This window comes from Tauraco erythrolophus, chromosome Z (assembly GCF_009769465.1).
Source record: "Tauraco erythrolophus isolate bTauEry1 chromosome Z, bTauEry1.pri, whole genome shotgun sequence".
Classification (NCBI taxonomy): domain Eukaryota; kingdom Metazoa; phylum Chordata; class Aves; order Musophagiformes; family Musophagidae; genus Tauraco; species Tauraco erythrolophus.
In genome coordinates this window covers 91,845,221-91,866,849 of record NC_141496.1, presented here as the reverse complement: position 1 = coordinate 91,866,849, position 21,629 = coordinate 91,845,221, and the positions used below count along the sequence as shown (strand labels likewise).

General features: G+C 38.0%; 1 protein-coding gene across 1 annotated transcript in view; it reads left to right on the top strand.

Moving 5' to 3' along the window:
* The window catches only part of KDM4C (lysine demethylase 4C), a 286,953-nt gene that overhangs the window by 30,013 nt on the left and 235,311 nt on the right, over nucleotides 1–21,629 (top strand). The window contains exons 4-6 of the mRNA XM_086628662.1: nucleotides 733–847; nucleotides 11,776–11,969; nucleotides 20,033–20,082. Of these exons, the coding sequence (XP_086484788.1) occupies nucleotides 733–847; nucleotides 11,776–11,969; nucleotides 20,033–20,082 (359 nt within the window). The remainder of the gene's footprint in view (nucleotides 1–732; nucleotides 848–11,775; nucleotides 11,970–20,032; nucleotides 20,083–21,629) is intronic.

The following is a 21,629-nucleotide window of genomic DNA, read 5'->3' as shown; positions in this document are numbered from 1 at the left end:
TTTCCTACGGTACTATGCTTGTGTCCTGCTCTCACAGGATTTTACGTGAGATGTGAGTAACCTTCCGAAAGTATATAAATAAGTATATTTACGCGTGTTAATGTGCGGTGCCCTGTGCTGCACTAGAGGAGTAAAAAGAAAAATTCCCTTAAATATTTTTTTTCACTGCGTGGCAGAATTTTTGGAATTAACTGTTTGAAATATCACGTGTTTTCTCAAAAAGTTTTTCTGGGGAAGGAAGAAGAGAAGAAAGCACTGTTTTTGCCTGGAAGGGCTGCTACTTGTCAGAATTAATACATTTGAGTTGTTCTGAGACAGGCTTGTGCAGGACCTATCCCTCTTTCTTTCGAGAGCTGGTAGTGAGGCAGGGAGATAACAAATACTTGTCAATTAGTGGCTTTTGCAGGTATGTCTTGTTTATGGAAGTGAAACAAAAAGGAGGGCCTCAGCCTGAAGACAGCCCGTAACTAGGCTGTGTAGTTGCTGGAGACTGAAGGTGGTGTTGCATGGGTAGATGTATGGCTGCAGTTATGGTAGCTGTCAGGTAGGAGGTGACATGCTACAGTGAATCAGGAGGCTAAGAGTTCAGGACAACTAACAATTTCTCTATTTCAGTGAATTTGGAACAAAGCAATCTCTTACAATTCAGTTTGCAGGGTCAGAAGCGTAGTCCGTTGTGAAGGTGGTTGTTGAAAGACTATGCTGAACCTTTGCCTACCTCTTCCTCTGCAGATACTGCACCCCGAGATACGTAGATTATGAAGATCTGGAGCGTAAATACTGGAAGAACTTGACTTTTGTGGCACCAATTTATGGAGCAGATATCAATGGGAGCATTTATGATGAAGTATGCATAGCTTTTTATGAAGTTTCTCTCTTCCAGCCCTCTTTTAAAGGGTACTATACTTAGAGGATGCATTCTTGCTTTGTGACTGAGAATCTGTCTTTTGAAATCTTTGCGTTACTCACTTGACTCCAAGCAAGGTTGAAGTTTACATCTGCAAGAGTCAGTTCTGTCCTTAGACGGTAGGATATTGCTACTTTTCCTCATCATAAGACTCTTCCCTTTCTTTACTTGGAACTCTCCACAACTTTGAGATTCCTTCCTATTTATTTATTTGTTTATTGACATTTTGGTATGCGTGTTATCTGTGTACCTCTGTGGAAATTCAGTGATATTTTAAATAACTTTTACTTTAAAAGATGAAATACTTTATTTCTCTCTGTTTCACTGAGGTACATCGGTAGCTGTACTTCATACATGCTTGGAATGCCTGCAGTTTCCCGGAAATGTGTTTACAATTACTGTCTACTTCTGAATTAAAGTAGACGAAATGGAAAGTTCCTAAGAAAATGAATTTTGCTGGTTACTTGCCAAGATCTCTGCAGATAAAAAGGGACTCTTAAGACAGATCTTGTCCAAAGAATTACAGAATATCCACTGGTATCACTTAGGCTATGTAAGTAGCTGTAGGAAGTAGATTTTGAAAGGGTTATTTTAAGTAATGACACTAACAGAAGAAATGTTAGCATTTCAAAAAGTATTTGAGGATTAAAAAAATACAGGGCAAACTTTTCTCCAAAAGAATCTGCCATGTATGGGGTTCTGGAATTACTGCGTGTTCTCTGTAACTGCCTTCTCCAGTTGTTCAAAAAAATTGCCTGTGGCAGATGGTCTGAGGCTCTGCTAATAGTTCATATTTCTTCACAGAAGACAAATTACTTGAAGACTCTGTCCAAATATAAATACAGTCAGCCAGGATGGCTTGAGGCGATTCAATTTTTGGACTAGGTTATGTGATTTTTGAAAGATAGCTATAAATGTCCAATAGTCTGTTGTTTAGAGAAAGCAGCAAGTCCAAATTCTATTGTGCATCCAGATAGCTGTACAAAAATGATTTCGAATATAATTGAAGATTCTGATTTCGGGTGTTTTGGTGAAGAAACATTTTACATGGCTGTTGCTTTGTGCAGACCAAAATGGGGCACAGGAAAGCAGTGTTTCTTTCAAGAAAGAGAACCTTACCCTTTTTATTCTTCTCTCTTTTTTTTTTTTTTTTTTTTAATTTAATGTCAGCAGATAATGCTTTCTGGTGTAGCTTTTTACAAATGCACGCTTGTTTAGGTTGTGTTTTCTTTGGCCTTTAGTATCTTAAGGTTACTGTTGCACGAGCAGCATTTCCAAAGAAAAGAGAGTGCAGTAATATCTGATTTTGAAATGCTAACTGGTCAAAGAGAAGGTCAGATGTTTCCTTCTCATGGAATTGCACTCACATCGGATTGGGAGGCTGAGGAAAGGAGGTCAGAAAAGCGAAGGGTTAAGTCAGAAGAGCAGCACTCTCTACTCCAGTGTCTGATGCATAGTAAGAGGAGACAAAGAAAGCACTCAAAGTTTCAGGGAGTGGGCAATAAAGGAGGGGGGGGGGAGAAAACAGTAATAGGTAGACAATAAAAACCTTTGTGGCTATGATTAAATGGATATTATTTAGAAATGAAAAAATAGGAGAAATGTTAGTGAAAGGAACAGACACTGAGTAAAGAGAGTGAACAGACTGAGCAGTTAGTGTGACAGCCGTGTCACAGTGTCAGCCCGGTGGGGTTTAGAGGAAAAGAAGGGAAAACTGCTGGTACCAAACTGTTCCTGAGAAAGTTACGGATGCCACTGATGAAAAGGTTTTCCCTTAGAATATTTTTGCTGAAGTTGATTTTTGGCCAGCAGATGGTGCTCTTGCACAACTGATATTTTTTATATCTTCTGCTTGAAGATGCTGCTAAGAACGGTTCTTTTTGGTTCTGTTTGGAATCAGAGGTTGTTCTTACACCTTCATTCAGTTTGCTTCAGGATTTTCATTATTCGGGGAAAGGAGATGAATGAAGTAGCTGGTGTTTTGGGCAACATACAGCAAGAAAGGGAAAGGTGAGGTTAATTTGTAATAGCAGCATTTTTGCGATAAACAAAACCAAATGCTTACTTTTTACAAAGCGCATTTTGTACAAAACAGCATATAGACATTATAAACAGTAACAGATGTTGCATTTAATACAGAACGGTAAATATCTGGCAGGATTCCAGTTAGAAAAGCACCAGGAACTTAGTAAGAGTGTGATGTATTTTTGTACTTATGCAATCAGAATTAGTGAGAAATGCTGCTGTGCTGCAAGTCCTTATTCTTTAGTTTAAAAGTTTACCAGTTATGTTTTCTTTTCCACATGGTGCTGTTCAATTTTACATCAAGGTATCTGAAGCACGATGAAGCCTTAACTTTTACTATTTGGATCATTTAAGAAACAATATTGTTATTTGTGGAATCCAGCACTTTGCTATCATTGTGCCAGAGACGTCATAGATCTTGTAGTATCGTTTGCTTTTCTTAGATCAGAGCAGATGACAGATTCTGATGGGTTTGGAAGATGGAGCAGAGTTACAAAGCCTGTGTGATATGGAACAGAAAAAAAAACAAAACAGGAACAGAGCTATAAACGCATGCTTTGAAATTTTACAACTACTCTCAATGATTCAAAGTTTACCTTTGTGATATTTGAGTTATTCCAGAATCTATGTTGTGTATTTATAATGTATTTATGGTTATTTGGCAGTTTTGAACACAAATTAAATCTGTATGAATAAGGAAATAACCTATGAGAACAAGAGTTCTGTACACTGTCTTGAGCTTTATAGAAAATAAATCTAAGATAGTTGAATGTTTCCTTGAAATATTCTGCGCTGTATGCATTTTAATTGCTGTTACATTTAATTACAGTGCTTTGTAGGAGAATGACAATGTAGGTGACTCAAGAAAATTCATTGCACTAAGGAACAGATTGTGAGGATCATTATTTATGTAAAGATTATGAACATTATTAGGTATACGTTCAAGGTTTGTCTTCTTGTTGCTAAAAGGTCATCTGGACTGGAGTCAAAATTAATATTCCTGAAAGAGTTTATAATAAAGCACCAGTTTCACTAGCTGCAGTTGTTAAACTGATTCATGGATTGATTATGAACACCTAAGAGTTATGATTGTTTAGGAAGTTTAATTGAGAAGTGAGTATTTATTTTTTATTGTGTCATTTCAAGAGAGCTGCCCTCCTTGGGAGTTAGTGTGAATGGAATGACAACTCGAGCCACCTTACACTGTGAATGATTAGCCTGTGAAACTCTTGCAAAAAGTTACTGTTCCTGTCAGGAGGGGGAAGGCAGAGAGTTATTTTTTTCTGATGTCATAACTTCATTCACTTTTTATTAACTAATCTGGCAACTGTAGCTGTGAGTAAATTGAAGAATGCGATTCATTTACTTTTTCTGTACAGCCTATGTTCTGGTGAGCTACCATTAGGCATTCCACTTCCATGCCACTCCCAGTGGTTGTTTAAATCAAACCACCAATCACTGAGGCCACAAATTAACTTGTTTTCTTGTTGTATGAGCTACAAGGAGCGTAAATTAACTTTTTCTGTTTTCTCGTGGGTGGTTGTTTTTTTTTTTGGTTTGGTGGGTTTGTTTTTTTCTTGGTTTTTTTTGACTGATTTGAAATCATATTTGCATGGACAGATGGGGAAGATGTGTGAAACCTGTACATGGACTTATTTAGCAACTAGGGGGAAAAAAATCTTCCTGGTTTCAAAAGAAGTTCCAAAGAAAAGTGATTGATTTAATGTTTTTCATGGATCATAAAACACACGTGACTTCAGTGCAGTCAATGGAATCTCCTATTCAGCAGGGAAAAGCCAAGGTTTGGAAAAAGCACATCGAATTATTGTCTTGGCTCTCTCTCACCACTCTTCTTCAACTCCTGTCTTGAATCAATTTACTTCCCTTTTTCTTTTCTTAGTTTTATTCTTCCTGATATGACAATTCCTAGTGTGTACCTTCTCCCATGTCTAAGCTGTGGGTAGCATATTTGATTAGTATTACAAAAGTGATTGATTCAGTGGAGTTTGTAGGTTATTTTTTCTAAACTGTAGGTATATCTTTAATGTAATATTAACTCTAGCAACAGATGTACTCAATTTTCCTGCTGTATTCCTTGGCAGAGCAGTTGGCTTGACTTTATATTTAAAGCAACACCTTGATGTTATGTGTAGAGTTTGGATTTGACCGTGGAATGAGTTAGGAGTGGCATCTGAGTTGTAGCTTAACTGAAGGCTCCAGGAGAGCAGCAGCCATAAGCAATCCAAGAGTCTTTGGAGAGCGTCAGTGACAACTTTGAAGTTGTCTGCTGGACCTGGTACTCACAAACAAGGAAGGGCTTGTTCCAGATGTGAAGGTCGAAGGCAGCCTGACTGTAGTGACTGTGAGATGATGGGGTTCAGGATCTTAAGAGGAGGTGTCAAGACAGAAAGCAGGACCACAACCCTGACTTTCAGGAGAGCAGACTTTGGCCTCTTGAGTGATCGGCTTGGAAGAGTCCCGAGGGATAAGGTCCTGGAGGCAAGAAGAGCCCAAGAAAACTGTTTGGTATTCACCTCTTCTAAGCTCAGGAGTGGTGCATTCTATCAAGCAGGAAGTCAGTCAGAAATGCCAGGGGTCTGCATGGATGAGCAAGGAGCTTCTGACAAAACTCAAGCATAAACAGGAAATACACAGGAGGTAGAAGCAGGGATGTGTAACCTAAGAGGAATATGGAGACACTGTGCAAGTATGCAAGTCAGAGCCTAGCTGGAATTGAATCTGAGAGATGTGGAAGTCTTTCTTGTTGCCTTCAGTAAGTGTACCCAGGGATCAATACTGGGTCTGGTCCTGTGTAACATCTTTATTAATGATTTGGATGATGAGACAGAGTTTGCAGATGATACAAAACTGGGAGGATCAGCTGATATGCCAGCAGGTCATGCTGCCATCCAGAGGGACCTTCACAGGCTGGAGAAACAGGCTGACAGGAGCTCGATGAAGCTCAACAAGGGGAATTGCAAAGTGCTGCACCTGGTGAGGAACAGCCCCAGGCGTATGGGGTACATGCTGGTGGCTGAAGGCTGGAAAGCTGCCTTCCAGAGAAGTCCTTTTTGGGGCTCCTGGGGGCCACCAAGTTGAACACAGCTCACGCTGGATCAAGGGAAGAGTGTGAGGATTCTGCTCCCTGAGGTGGAACGAGTGACAGAAAAAATATGTGATGAACTGACCACTGCCTCCATTCCCTGTCCCCCTGTACTGCTGTAGTGGAGGAGGTAGAGAATTCAGGAGTAAAGTTAAGCCTGAGTTGAAGGAAGGGGTGGGGTGGAGGTGTTTTAAGATTTGATTTTATATTTTATTATTCTACTCTGATTTGATTTGTAATAAATTAAATTAATTTTTCCCCAAGTCGAGTCTGTTTTGCCCATGATGGTAATTGGTGAGTGATGTCCCTGTCCTTATCTAAACCTACAAGCCTTTTATTATATTTTCTCTCCTCTCTCCAGCTGAGGAGGTGGAGTGGTAGTGTGGCTTTGGTGGGCACCTGGCATCCAGCCACGGCCAACCCACTACAAGTATGTACAGGGTGTTACTGGGTAGCTTAATGAGGTGACATGGATGCATCATCATCTTAAACGTAGAAGGTTCTGCATTACATGATCCACTTGGTGCGTGAGGGAAAGGCTGTGGATGTTGTCTACCTAGAATTTAGTGAAGGCTTTGACACCGTCTCCCACAGCATTCTCCTGGAGAAACTGGCTGCGCGTGGCTTGGACAGGTGTACTCTTTGCTGGGTTAAAAGCTGGCTGGGTGGCTGGGCCTAAAAAGTGGTGGTGAATGGAGTTAAATCCAGTTGGTAGCCAGTCACAAGAGGGCTCAGTCTCCAGGGCTCAGTACTGGGGCCAGTTCTGTTTAGTATCTTTATCAATGATCTGGATGAGGGGATTGAGTGCTCCCTCAGTATGTTTGCAGATGACACCAAGTTGGGCGGGAGTGTTGATCTGCTTGAGGGTAGGAAGGATCTACAAGGCTGCATTCCGGGTCCTGCACTTGGGTCACAACAACCCCATGCAACACTACAGGCTTGAGGAGGAGTGGCTGGAAAGCTGCTTGGTGGAAAAGAACCTGGGTGTGTTTTGTCAACAACTGGCTGAATAGGAGCCAGCAGTGTGCCCAGGTGGCCAAGAAGGCCAATAGCATCCTGGCTTGTATCAGGAGCAGTGTGGCCAGCAGGACTAGGGAAGTGACCATCCCTTTGTACTCGTGAGGCTGCATCTCAAATACTGTGTTCAGTTTTGGGCCCCTCAGTGCAAGAAAGGCATTGTGCTGGAGCATGTCTGGAGAAGATCAATGAAGCTGGTGAAGGGTCTGGAGCACAAGTCTTAGGAGGAGCGGTTCTTTAGTCTGGAGAAATGGAGGCTGAGGGGAGACCTTATCGCTCTCTACAACCACCTGAAAGTGGGTTGTAGAGACGTGGATGTTAGCCTCTTGTCCCAAGCAGCAAATGATAGGATGAGAGGAAGCCTCAAGTTGCACCAGAGGAGGTTTAGATTGAACATTAGGAAAAATATTTCACCGAAAGGGTTATCAAGCACTGGAACAGGCTGCCCAGGGAAGTGGTTGAGTCACCGTCCCTGCAGGTATTTAAAAGACATGTAGATGTATTGCTGAGGGACATGGTTTAGTAGTGGAGTTGGCAATGTTAGGTTAACGGTTGGACTTGATGATCTTAAAGGTCTTTTCCAACCTAAATAATTCTATGATTTTATGTGAGATGTCCTTTCTCTGTGATCTCATAGTTGAGATCAATGGGAGCATTCCTTCACTTAACATGTTTGGTTCTACTGTGCATTTCTACTAGAAGAGAATCTACTTGCTTCCGTTTTTTTTTTTCCACCCTCCAAAAGGGTGCTGCAAAGCCATGGTTGTGTCTGACAGGATACTGAGGGAAAAACAAAGACAGATCAAATGAGGAAAATTGTTTGTCTTTCCTAATCCGTGCGCTTATGGTGCAAAGACTCTGTTCATAGTGTTTTTCTGTCTGTATTTTATGCTCTTTGAAGAAGCAATAAAAAACCTGGCAGGTTTTTAATTATATTTGTTGGTGTAAGTGAGTGGGTATGTGGAGAGAGGGGTGGGTGACCAGGCACAAATTTTTCTCTATGTTTCTCCTACTTGTTTCACTCTGTCTCTTAATTAGTTTTTTTACTCTTCTTTATTATTTGAGCTGATACAGTCAGTTATAGAGGCTTTTTAATCCTAGTTGTAGAACAGATGTCTTGTTTGCCGGGTTAGTATCGAAATGAATCCGTGAGATAATCACAGGAAAAAATCAAACGCTGAGAAAGGATTGTGTGTATTAATGTGCACATGCAGAAATCATGTTCATAAAAATGGAATATGTCACGCTGTTGGCTGATTTAAGCACAAAGGATAGTACGATATCACTGTTGAAAGTGCTTTAAAAAAAGGAAATGAATAAAAGTAATTTCGTTTGGAGCCTGTTTGATTCTTACCTGCAAGGAGGTCACTGCTTACAACTGTAAGCTTCACTTTTTACTAATATACTGACAGCTACGTTTTTCTGTGTGTGTTTGAGAAAAGAATGGGTCAGCTCCTTCTAAACCGTGCAAGTGTTCAGATACTTGAGAGCTGCTTGTGAAGTCTCCCATTTTATCTCCACATTGCATTAAAAGCTGGCTCAAAGACTGTTAAAAGAGTCCTAAAAACTCTTGTTAGCAATTTACAGTAGGTTTAAATCGTCTACAAAATTAATGAAGATTGGAATAGTGATCTGCTATATAAACTACTATGTACCTTACCATGTTTCTCTGAAGAAATACAAGGTGAGTCTAATGTGCGTAGCAACGACTATAGATGGTGAGATGTTTCAAGCTTGTATTTCTTTGTTATAGTAAAGAAAGAAAAATAATGTTATTTTTCAGCTTTTTTCGTAGTGTTGGATTCTGTGGTACAGTTGTTAAAGATGACAGGCATTCTTTAAAGAATTTGCCATCAAAAATCCTGATAAATTAGAAATGCTTTCTTTACATGTTCCCTTGAAGTTATTGTAGTATTCTGGTATTATTGTGATACTCTGAGCAGAATGAATATTTCATGATTTTCTATCATTAAATAGATTATAATGTCTAAATGGGTTTTTGTATTTTTAAGAAACCATCAGCTACACATCATGGTCAGGTAATATATGTACTGGTGTTCTAATAATGACTATCAAATAGAGCATAACCTGCTAAGATATACTTTAGTTTTGAGAAGTATTGACCTGTTAAACTGCTCTTTTACAGCTCCTGTGATCTTTTTAGTGATCTTTTTACATTGCAATTGTAAAGTTTAAAAACACTTTATATAACTATTGGAAAAGTTGTAATTGATATTTTACCTAGAAATAATGTAAGCATTTTACTTAATGTTTTGGAATATTAAAAATTATCTCTCTGTGAGGGAAAATAGCAGTTGTAGTAATAATTTGTAATAATTACTTGTCACAATGTAGGCATAAATATAAAACTGATTTTTTTTTTTTAAGTTCAAGAAACGTAGGAAGAGTTAAAATGAATCAGTGTGATTTTAGCGTTTCATCCAGTTTCATTGAAATTTTCCTTTTGAGCTAAAAGTACTTGTCCAAAATAGTCTTTAGGAAATGGAAATAGCTTATGCATCTTGAGTGTAGGTGCTGTAGGTTGTGTATTTGGTATGTTTGGTATTTTGAAACAAACTTTTTATCCTAGGATTGTTCTTCATGGGAGAGGATTTGCTTTTGTTTAAAGCACAACCCACTAGCAGTTTGCTTGATTGACTAGTTGTGACTGGACTTTACAAAGGGTGAAAAGATGAGATACAGTGTTAAAACAGAACAGAAACAAAACAAAAAGAAAGAAGAGTTCAGGGTGTTGTGGTTGCTGAAAATTTATATGGATTAAAGAAGGTGACTGGAGGAATAAATTGGTAAAAAGCCAATAGAGTATTGTTAAGTAGAAGGATAACACCCCTGGAGAAACCTTCAATCTGCAAATTGCTGCAGGCTGGAATGGTATTCTGGGGAAGTACTGCTTTGCTTACACTATTTCTTGTCTGCCACTTTCTTTTGGCCACTGTCAGAAAGAGAATGCTGCCTAGATTAGCAGTTGATTTTTATCTGCTGTATTTATTGTTGTCTTATAACCCTGTATGTGTCTCTGTGCCTACATGGTTGAGTCATTGCTCTTATTTTGCTTTATTAATTTGTTTCTCCAAATTGATTGCACAACTTGTGAGCAAAGATAAAATGTATGCAATTTAATAAAAAATAGAATCTGTAAATCAATTTGAGAAAGTTTTATGTTTTACAGCTCTATTAGCTTGCTGATGATAATGATTTTTAGATTTGAAAGGTGCGAATTTTACCAGCATGTACTATTTGAGTTCATATTGGTGTTTAGTTTTTTTTTTTTCTTTGATAATGGTCATCATATTAATTTTTAAAAAAAACTAAATTTCAGGTGCCTTTATGTCACATACATACATCAAAGCCAAAGCCTCCATTTTATAAAAAGAACAAAAATTGCTGTCTGGAATGAACACATTCAGTAAAAGTCCTTTACTCCTTTCTAAAAGTCCCAGATAACTTACAGATGGTTTTTCTTACAAAGTGAAATAGTCATAGCAGGCAGTCAGAGGTGCTTGTTCAGCGAGAAGGTTGAACTTGATAGGGGAGTCACCATCTTGTACGCAGCAACTAGAATCGACATACGTAACGTGGACATAAAATCTCAAAAAACAAGGAAATGAAAACTGGGTATGAAATGTTCATTGCTTCTTGCTTTAACCCATATTCCTGCTTCCCCACCTGCCCAGCTATTGGATGTCACAATATTTCTTCGCCTTATTCAGCTGCATCAGGACTGGAGTCTGCCATCAATTTCTTCCCCAAATTTGAGTAAGGTTAGAGAGTTCAGTGATGGGGGTTGCGGAGCAGGTCATGGTTAAGGTCATGTTTAGAGGCTGTCTTCCCAGTAAAGAAACTTGCCTGAATTGAGTTTGTAATAGTTTTGGTTATATTTCTTGTTTTCCCGACTGCTTGAGCACCAGCTAATGTCTTCCCTGGAGGTGCCAATAATTGCTGTTATAATGAAGTCTCATCTCTTTCTCTTCAGTTTTGTAGCTTTGATCTTGGTTACACTGACTCTTACATGCTGTATTACCTGGAATTAGAATTGCACTTTGTGGATGAATCCGAAATACAACAAAAACTAAGTGCACGGCTTTCTGAATGACTTTTAACACACAGATTTTATAGGCAATAATGTAAAGAAACAGCTGAAATCCCATGAAATCAATAGATTTCTTCTATGGTATGTGTCTTATGCAGTGCATCATTATGGCTAGAAATACCTCTGAAGTGAAGTAATGGTTTTAGTTTTGTACTCTTCAGAGAAATAGTGAATTTATGCAATTAAATTGAATTTTTAAATATTTTTCTGTACTATTTAGTATTACTTTGTAAGTAATTACATAGATAGGCCCAGTGAAACTTGGTGGCTTCCAGCTATCAAGTCATCAAAGATTTTTTTTTTCTGCAGCTATTATTTCTGTTGTGTATGGTGTTTCAATCCATGTTAGACTTGATGGATAAAGTGTTAAGCAGATATGAACTTCCTGATGTTCTCTGCTCTGAACATCTCAGAACCTGATCTAGGTCTCACTAAGGTCAAGAGAATTTTTCTTTGGCTAACTTCAACTGTCTTCTAAAGTGCTTACAAATTTGTATTAATGTACAGTCTTTTGAAGGGCTAGATCAGGTGTGTATCTTTTGACTGAGACTATTACATAAAATTGCATTACTTCATGAATTTGTTAATACCTTTATTATGTATCTTTTTCAGGGTATTGAGGAGTGGAATATTGCCCATCTTAATACAATATTGGATGTTGTAGGAGAAGACTGTGGAATTTCTATTGAGGGTGTCAATACTCCATATCTGTATTTTGGCATGTGGAAAACGACATTTGCTTGGCACACTGAAGACATGGATCTCTACAGTATTAATTATCTCCATTTTGGGGAGCCAAAGTCATGGCAAGTTTAAATTTTTATGAAAAATGATTTAATTTATCTGTTTGTTTCAGCTGACTAAACCAAACAGATGGGGCACAATTGCTTCACAGTGATAAGCTTTACTGAAAAGCTAAGATAGTAGTGTGTGGTTTTTTGTTGTTTTTTTGGTTTTTTTTGGAGCTGAGAATGCTATGAAATGTCATATTTGTGATGTAAAGAACATCGCAGTAATGCATTATTTTTCTTTAAAGGAAAAGACTAGTAAGTACATAAGGCTTATTTGAGTTCAACAGAAAAAGATTGTAGTGATTCATTATGAGAATTTTAATGAGTTGGGAACCTCGAGACTATTTGAGTGAACTTCTGTGAGGCCTCTTTGAAATCACTTTCTTTGGTTCAGTTGTCCTTTGGGACTGCCTAATGTGTTTTGTAATAAACATGCATTTAATTGCTTTTTTGAATCGGAGTCATGGTCTTTACTGTTAACTCAGTAGGCCCCGTAGTGGATGAGATTCACTGTTAAAGTTACTTCCTAAATATTAATCTTCTGCTATCCTTTCTCCATAACCTCAGATATTTTGATTTGACAGCCTTAATAGAGAAACAAGTAGGTTTAGTGTTATACATATAGATTGTGGTATGCATGTATCAATACAAGTATAGGAGAAAAATTACTCTTGTAATTAGTGTTTCAGGGGTATAAGCCCTGACTAAAGAGAATTTATTTTTGTTTTCTCTTAGAATCACAGAATGGTTTGGGTTGGAAGGGACCTCAAAGACCATCCAGTTCCAACCCCCCTGCCATGGGCAGGGACACCCTCCACTACACCAGGTTGCTCAAAGCCCCATCCAACCTGGCCTTGAACACTTGCAGGGATGGGGCAGCCACAGCTTTTCTGGGCAACCTGTGCCAGTGCTTCACCACTCTTGGAATAATTTCTTCCTCATATCTAATCTCAATCTCCCCTCTTTCAGTTTAAATCCGTTGCCCCTTGTCTGGTTGCTCCACCACCTTGTAAATTGTCTCTCTCTTCTTGCAGATCCCCTTCAGATACTGGAAGGCTGCTAGAAGGTCTCTGTGGAGCCTTCTCTCCTCCAGGCTAAGCAACCCCAACTCTCTCAGTCTGTCTCCAGAGGTGCTCCAGCCCTCAGATCGTCTTCCTGGCCCTCCTCTGGACTCGTTCCAGCAGCTCCATGTCCTTCTCGTGTTGGGTGGCCCCAGAGCTGAACGCAGCACTGCAGGTCAGGTCTCAGGAGAGCAGAGCAGAGGGGCAGAATCCCCTCCCTCGCCCTGCTGCCCACGCTGCTCTGGGTGCAGCCCAGGACACGGTTGGCTTTCTGGGCTGCCAGCGCACGGTGCCGGCACATGTTGAGCTTCTCATCCACCAGCACTCCCAAGTCCTTCTCCTCAGGGCTGCTCTCCATCCATTCTCCACCCAGCCTGTACTTGTGCTTGGGATTGCCCCGACCCACGTGCAGGACCTTGCACTTGGCCTTGTTGAACTTCATGAGGTTCTCACAGGCCCACCTCTGCAGCCTGTCCAGGTCCTCTGGATGGCATCCCTTCCCTCCAGCGTGTCCACAACACCACACAGCTTGGTGTCATCTGCAAACTTGCTGAGGGTGCACTCGATCCCACGGTCCGTGTCAGCGACACAGATGTTAAATAGCACTGGTCCCAGTACTGACCCCTGAGGAACACCACTCATAACTGGTTTGGACTTGGGCATCAAGCTGTTGACCAGCTCGGGGTCAACTGTGGGTTGGGTGGTAAAGTGTCTGCGGAGGCTTTCCTTTAAAGATCCTTCATGCTTTTTAAAAATCCTTCTTTTCTTTAAAGCCCATATGTCTAGCATCTCTGAAAATGTTATCTGTGGGATTTTTCCAGCCATATGGAGTACTTTCCTGAGAACTGCTAAACTTTTCGGCATTGTCAGAACTGACTGTTTTTAACGTGGAGCTTCACTTTTCTGTTCTTTTAGAGTTAACGGCATGCATTAGCATAAGAGATTCTTTTATGAAATAGAAGTTTATAGGCAAAGTAAGGGGAGGGTTTTTTTGCAGTCCTTGAGGGCAAATAATTAACTGTTAGGGCAAACAAACATTTCATGAGCTGGTTATTACTTGTATATAGGTTTTGATTTACAAATTTTTCTGTGAAAGTTACATGTTCTAATACGTGGTGTGGGATTGTAATCTGGGTTATTGGGAGATTGTAGAGGAGATGGAGACCAACTTTTGTCAGTGATGCAGTACTGTAACAAAGGAAAAATAGCGATAATCAGGGCTTGCAAGAGATGTTTCAGTCTGATAGGAGGGAAAAATCGTAACGGGTTGCTTAGGGAGGCTGCTGAGTCTTAATCTTTGGAAGCTTTCAAAACTTGACTGTTTGTTGCCCTGTGCAACCTGGTGTAATTTTGAAGTTAGCCGTATGTTGATCAGGAGATTGGACTAGATGACATTCAGGTCCCTTCCAGCCTCAACTTTTCTATCATTCAGTGATACTGAATTTTAAAGAAAATGGTGCTCAAAGTTACTTTGCTAATATATGAGGTGACTTGAAAACCAATTCTGAATCAAGTCTTTATTTTTCTGCAGAAATCTAAACCTGTGGGTGAAGTTGCTTACGGTTCGTTTGCAGCTGTTTGTGCTGCTAGTTCTTTCTAGTTTCTATCTACTTACTTGTTTTTAGCCAACGTTTTTCTTAATACGCGTTCTGAGAAATATGAAGCCCTTGGAAATACTGGATTAGAGTAGAAGACCTTCCCTCCCCATTCACAAAACAGGTTCAGCATCAAAGAATGCCACAATCTGATAAATAACTTTCAACTCTCACTTTGAAGGTCAAGAAGAAGCTAGGTTTTTCTCTTTGACCAGAAGTTCTTGGGTTGTTTTGTTGCACAAGGTTTTGCACTGCTGCAGTTGATAGCAGCCATTTAGATATTGGAATAAAGTTATGAGTTTGTTTTGTGTAAACTATAAGTGCACAACATATGTGACTATTTATTTTCTAACTCTACAGCGTGTAAGTTAGAGAAGGAAGTTTTGAAAAGCTAATGACCAATCTCCTGAACAACCTTGTCTGCTATCTGTGGGTTTTGATGTTTTTAGTGATGTAAGGAATAGACTACTTCATATTTCAGCTTTGTAGTTTCAGTAGAGCTGCCATAATAATGATTCTCTAGTACAAAAGGTAACTTCTTTGGCTCTGATGTCTAGAACGATCTTACTCATGTGGCACGGACCCGTGTAATTACTTCCTGAAGCATAGATAGAAATATCACAATCTAGCTATATTTTTATACTCCTATTGATTGTTCTAGTAAAGTTATGTTCTGTGTAGTTTTTTTTGTGTTCTTTATTTTACTGTGAAACCTTGATGACTGTGATTTTATGGTCATTCATATCTTTAACCTTATTTTCTTGTTTATTGAAATCATAAGATTATTAAATTCATCACTAAATGCATAGCAGATCAAAAAAACCCACAAACATCTGTTCAAGTGTAACTTTATGAGTTGCTTTACCTTATCAGTGTTGTAGACAAATCAAATTGTATCCTGTTTCTTCTTTTTGGTTTTCTTTTTTTCATCTTGGACATTAGAGGAATGCAAGGCAGGTCAGCTGTGAAAGTCAGAATATGATTGACAGTTCATAGAATTTTGTACTGACCCTTAGAATTTTTTACTGACTCATAGGAAATCTATCATTCTGGAAATCTGGCTAACCTGACATTTTCTTTTAATGACAAATATAAGTTTTATCTTCTGTTCTTGGAAACTAGGGACTTGTCATTGTCATCATTCAGGGATGCTATTGCATCCTGCATTTTCTATCTTGAGAGTGATGTTAAGGGGTCCTTGGAAAAAGAAAAATAATTCCGAGGTCTTTATATTCATGTATCTCTTATTATTATTTAGCTCCACTACTTTTCTTGCTGTGAAAGTAAAGTTCACTTTCTGTGGAAACATACAGACTAAACTAAAAGCATGTGACTCGTTCTAGCAGGATATCCTGGGTGGTTGTACAGTGACAGCTGTGCAATTCACAGAGCATGTTGCAGGTATTTATGATTTTTGACATTCTTTGCAGCCAATGAGGACAAATTGTTCTTTTCCTCTTTTTAACAGTTTCCATGAGTGAGGAGTTTGATTTAATTTCCATCTTAAATTTATGTCCTTAAACCAGGATTTTCGTGTTGGAACAAACTTGGTGAAAGAAGCTTTTTCTAGAATTGTAATGAATGCTGATGGTTGAAGTACACTTAATTTTAATAGTTTGTATAGGTCTTGGTAAAAACTTTTGAAAATTTGTAGTAATGCTTCTTAAAACTGCATCAGTGAGAATGTTGGCTAAGGTTTTCTGATTACTATTTTTATTTATGTATTTATTTAAAAACTACTTAATGCTAAGTGGATATTACTCACAGCCAACATGCAGTCATGTTTCTCTGTTTAATTGAAGGCAGAATAGAGAGAATCTTAAGCACGCATCAAGTCTATGCGGTGAATTAAAGAGAAGTGAAAGGCGTACTTCCGATACAGAAATAGCATCACTTTATTTATTTTTATCTACAATAGTAGATTATGGAGGATGCTTTTAAAATTATATGTAAAATTTTGTTTCAGAAAGCACAGCTGTAATACTTAAAGTTACGCTGCTCTTAATTTTTGTAAGTCAATATTCTTATTGCAGTGTCTAAAACCAAGGCAGTATACTTTTTTAACTTGAAGTTACAAAGAGTTAGAGAGGCTTCAGTGCTAGGCTGTTAAAGTTTGGATTCAATTAATATATTCTGTTAAAAAAGTAGCAATGATTCTCGGTGGATTTTTGTCAATCAACGTGTATAATAATATGAAAACATTCTAATTGCGTACAATTGTATTTCTTAGTTTTACTGACATTATAGTTTAGGTGGTTTACTTCTACTGTGAAGTTATTGCAGAAACTCTAATCAGTTTGTGACATGTTTTCTGGCTACTTGGAGATTTTTTTGTGTATAAATTAAATAGTAACCAAAGTAGTTACTAAGGTTCAGCAGGTTGTGAGTTGCTATTTTCAGCCAAGTTCCCAGAACATTATTTTTTCATTTCATAGTCAGCTAACCTAATTATCACCAAGCATGTTTTCTGAGCTGAAGACAAGACTGAGTGATCACAGCTGCTAGACTACAACAGGGAGCTTACTTTGGCACTAGTTCGTGAATAAACCAGGGATTTGCCTAAAGACGGAGATTCTATTTCCAAAAAAAACCCCCAAAACCAAAAAAGGTGGCAGAGAAGTTGTTAGCTTATTTAAAGTACGCTGTAGAAGAATGTAAACATGTAGAAGAATTAATCTTGGAAACGTATGTATAAATATTTCAGAAACACAGATTAATGACTTAGATTTAATATTTATTACTTACTTGTAATTATCTTGTTGCCAGTACCCTTGATTTGCTGAATTCGTATGTATTTCATTTGATCTTTTTGAACAATACTCGACAGATGAATGTACTATAATTTTTTCTTTGTAGTATGACTCTAGCAATGCAGTGACTTTTCAGCTTTTATCTGTCTTTTCAAAATTTTTAACAAGTATGTCTTCCTGAACTAATAAAATTAAAATGTAGTTAGCATCAGCATTTCCCTTTTTATCTGTTCTTCTCTTTTTATCTGCTTCTTTGGTTGTAATCCACAAAACATTCACATTGCCTCTTAGTGATTTAGCATTTAATGTACATTACAATTACTTTTAAAGAGAGCTGGACTTGGCCTTAAAATACAAGAAGTTGAACAAGTATTAGTGGCTGTTTTGTAGCATAGCTTAAAGGAAGCTGGACAGAAGATGATGAAAAATACTTTTCTAAAAGCTTTTAACACTGCTCAAGTTCTCGTATGAGTGATCTATTGAGACTAAGAGTAAATACTTTTCCCTCTGGTTTGGCAATTTGAGCTTGGGAGGTTTTTTTTGTTTAATGTTCTGTACAGTAGACCAAGGATCCAGTAAGATTCATGTCATTGTAATTTGACTGGTATCAAAGAAAGGTGCATATGTGTTAAAAAACCTCAGTTTTCTAATAAATTGTGTTAGGAACCAAGAGCCTGGAGAGTGGCTTTGGGACTCGTGATCTGATCCTACAAAAATGGTCTCCTTTCCTTGGTCCTTTTCTTAGCTGTAAGAAAAGAGCAGTGGCAACAGTGGGAAGAAATACAAGATTGAGAAGTAGATGTTACCACAGACCCCAAACGAAAACAATGATGAAAAGCACCAACTTGCATTGAATGGATTATTTCTTGGTAATTTTAGATTAGCTAAATAAGTAGCTATAGCCCAGATAAATCATGTCCTGTCTTATCTTTCCGAGAGACTTACTGAGAGCTCAGATGTCCAGTTTTGCATTTTTGTAGTATTGATGAGTACTTACATGTTTATGTGTACAAATGGAAGCATGTGGCTGCATATTGTCACAAAAACGTACTGACATGTACTTTTGGGAGAGTAACTTTTTAGGAAGAATACCAGTCCAAGTGGAGACAGGTAAAGCAAAGAGAAGTCTCTAGTTTGAGTTTTTGGTTAAACGCGTACACTGTCTGTTCATGTTTTAGTTTAGGGAGTTGTGTACCTAACAACATAGAGCACTGTGTACGGTGCTATACGTAGCATTTGTCTCTTCTGGGGTGTGAAAGATGCAAACATGCAATTTAAATTACTGTGTGTACTCTGATGCACATGTAATATGGAGTGGAGAACAGACACGTGTGCTCTGGAAGTACAAACGGAGAGAAACAAGATCAGTTTTTATAAGACAGTGAAATTTGGTTAAAACTGCAAACATTGAGCAGAGTCAAGCTGAAAATCTCTTTTTATTTGGTACCGTTTGGAGTGGGTTGTCAGTAGCGTTGGTTTTGCTGCAGTTCAACTTAGAACACTGACTTCTGTGGGTCTTCTGCGCAGCAGTTTTAGTTGTAGCAGAGTAAAATTGTGTGTGTGCAAATGAGAGTGTGAGGTAGGGGGATGTTTGTTTCTTGTGCAAAACGAGGAGCCTGGGGTCCTTGGCTCGTTTTTCTCAGTGAGTGGTCAGGGGAGATGATTGAAATCTCTGTTCAGAGATTTTCTCTGTTCACTCTTTTACAGTGTAGTAAAAGAAAAAAAAAGCTGTATGTTGAAAATGTGGATTTGGACAATGTGGTACAGCTGAGTATGCATTTTCTCCTTTCCTGAACCATATTTTTTGATAGAGCAGAATTGATCCAGTGTGGTTGCAGCATTAAGCCTGCTGTATCACATACCGAAGCAGTTAAAGTCAGCAATAAATCAGTAATAACGCCTAATAATGCATACAGTATATCTATGAATTGCAGTAAATATGTGAATGACAGTGTTCAGTAAAGCAAAACAAAATTGCAGCTTTTCAATCACCTTCAATTTTTTAGCTGTAATCAACATTAAAAATAACGATGTTAATTCCAGTTTTTTATATTGTTACTGACTTTTTGTGGGTAGTGTATGGAATCTTTAAAAATCAATTTATTGTAAAAGCAGAGTGATTCCAAGATACGTACAATTCTTAGATTTGGAGAAAGTGTGTTTCTTAAATATTTTTTTATCTTTAGTTGTAATGATTTTAGAAAGACAAATAACATTTGCTTTAGGAAAAAATAGAGATGCTTAATACACATGTTTTTCTATTGAACTCTGTGTCTTCTGAAGCACAGTAAAATTCAAGGAAATTAAACCTGTATAAATTAGACTTATTTAATGTTTTTTAGTTTCGTTTAGAAAATGAAAGTATATATGTCTTTTTAAACTGGAGTGGTGTAATCATATCAAATATTGTCAGTATTCATGATTTTAAATAGTGAATATAACATCTTGATCTACATATTATAGTGTTTAAATTAGAAATAAGCTATGATGTTTTCTTAAAGAAACCCTTCTGTATTTTTTCCTCAGAAATTGATATATTTTTCCTGTGTAATTCTTCAGTCTTTAATTTTTTTAGCTTCTATATTTTTAGATATTTATCATATTTGAATCATGTCTTGCGTAGCAATTATATTTTTTAAGCATTTCATCCTTTTTTTTTATGTGCATTTTAGGTATGCTATTCCTCCAGAGCATGGGAAACGGCTTGAAAGACTAGCTCAAGGTAATACTTTCAATATTTCCATATGTAAGATGTTTGAAGGACAAACCTCCAACAAAGTGGAAAACATTGTCCTTGACTTACCTACTGTGTTTTGCTACTTAACATTGTGTGGCTTTTATCTGTCTACAGTATGATTGCAAACAAGGATCACTTTCCGGTACTCTGAGGAATTCTTAAGAAACAAAATAGTATTTATTAGTTTTTTTTTTTCTCTTAGAACTTTATTTTGTACTGGCATGTTTAGCTTGGTGAAGCTTATGAAAGTGAGACTTAGTACTTTGTTGTTCATTAGGTTTTCATTGCTAGTATCTTTGTCTCTTTTCATAGAATCATAGAATCATAGAATGGTTAGGGCTGGAAGGGACCTTCAAAGGTCATCTAGTCCAACCCCCCTGCAAGGAACAGGGATATCTCCAACTAGATCAGGTTGCTCAGGGCCTCATCCAACCTTTTGTGCCCTGGCTTTTTCTTGTCTTCTTTTCATCAGTGACTTTTGAATCTTAACTTCCTAGCCAAATTTGATACGATAGAAATATTGAAGACAGCTGAGTCTCCAGAAGTTTCATAAAGTTAATAGCTGGGTAGAGGATGGAAACCTGCTTAATACCTCCAGGAAGGGGAAAGCAGACAAAGCATGGCAATGGTAGCAACCTGCTGGCCAGTGAGCAGGCATGTAACTCCATTTTAGCCAGAGCGTGTACTGGCTTTTGCCCTCCAGAGGTGTGAGGAGCATCTGTTGAGGAGCAGCGGATATTCTTGTAAGGTTGGGATCTAAGGAATGAAAATCACTAGTCTATAGGAAAGTTCTTCTCACACAGTAATTTGTTTTTTATGTTCAGTAACACTGCATCTCTCTGTTTCTAGATTGAGTGCAATTTATGAACTTGGGAATAATTAGGCGTATTTCTTGGCCTGGCAGCCCGTGTTTTATAGCCTACTGTTAACCATATTATATAAGGAATCCTACTGAAAGTTGGTAATTAGACATTGTGTATCAGGACCAAGTTCTGAAAATTAATTTCTTAGCTGTTTTATGTCCATGTAGGTGCATGACTATCTTTATAAGCTATTTTTAAACTATTGCTGAGAACTGTAAGATGGCATGTATCACTGAGATGTGCAAGTAAAGACCTGTGAACTTGCAGTCTTCAAAAACACGTCTCAGAAAGATTTCAAGCTGGATAACTGCATTTACTATTCCTAAATTTTCCCATAGTTTCAGTTGAGAAAGTTGTCACTCATTTTTTTGCTTTCCACATTCTTTTTCCAACTGGCAAAATATAGAACTCTTTGTATACATACCCTGAAGCTTTTTGTCTTCGCTGGTAGACATATTGGTACATGTTGTAGACTGGGCAAGTGACACTGGCTTGTAATAGGATCATTCATTAATTATTCATAAAATTTACAGGAAATGAGCAAGGAGTAAAGGGAATAGAGAATTGCAAAACATTCAGAGAGGGACGCTAGGACTGGTGAAAAATTTGCCTTTTTGTTTTAATAATTGTTAGTGAGCTCTAACTTTTCAATCTGAAAAAGTGTCAAAT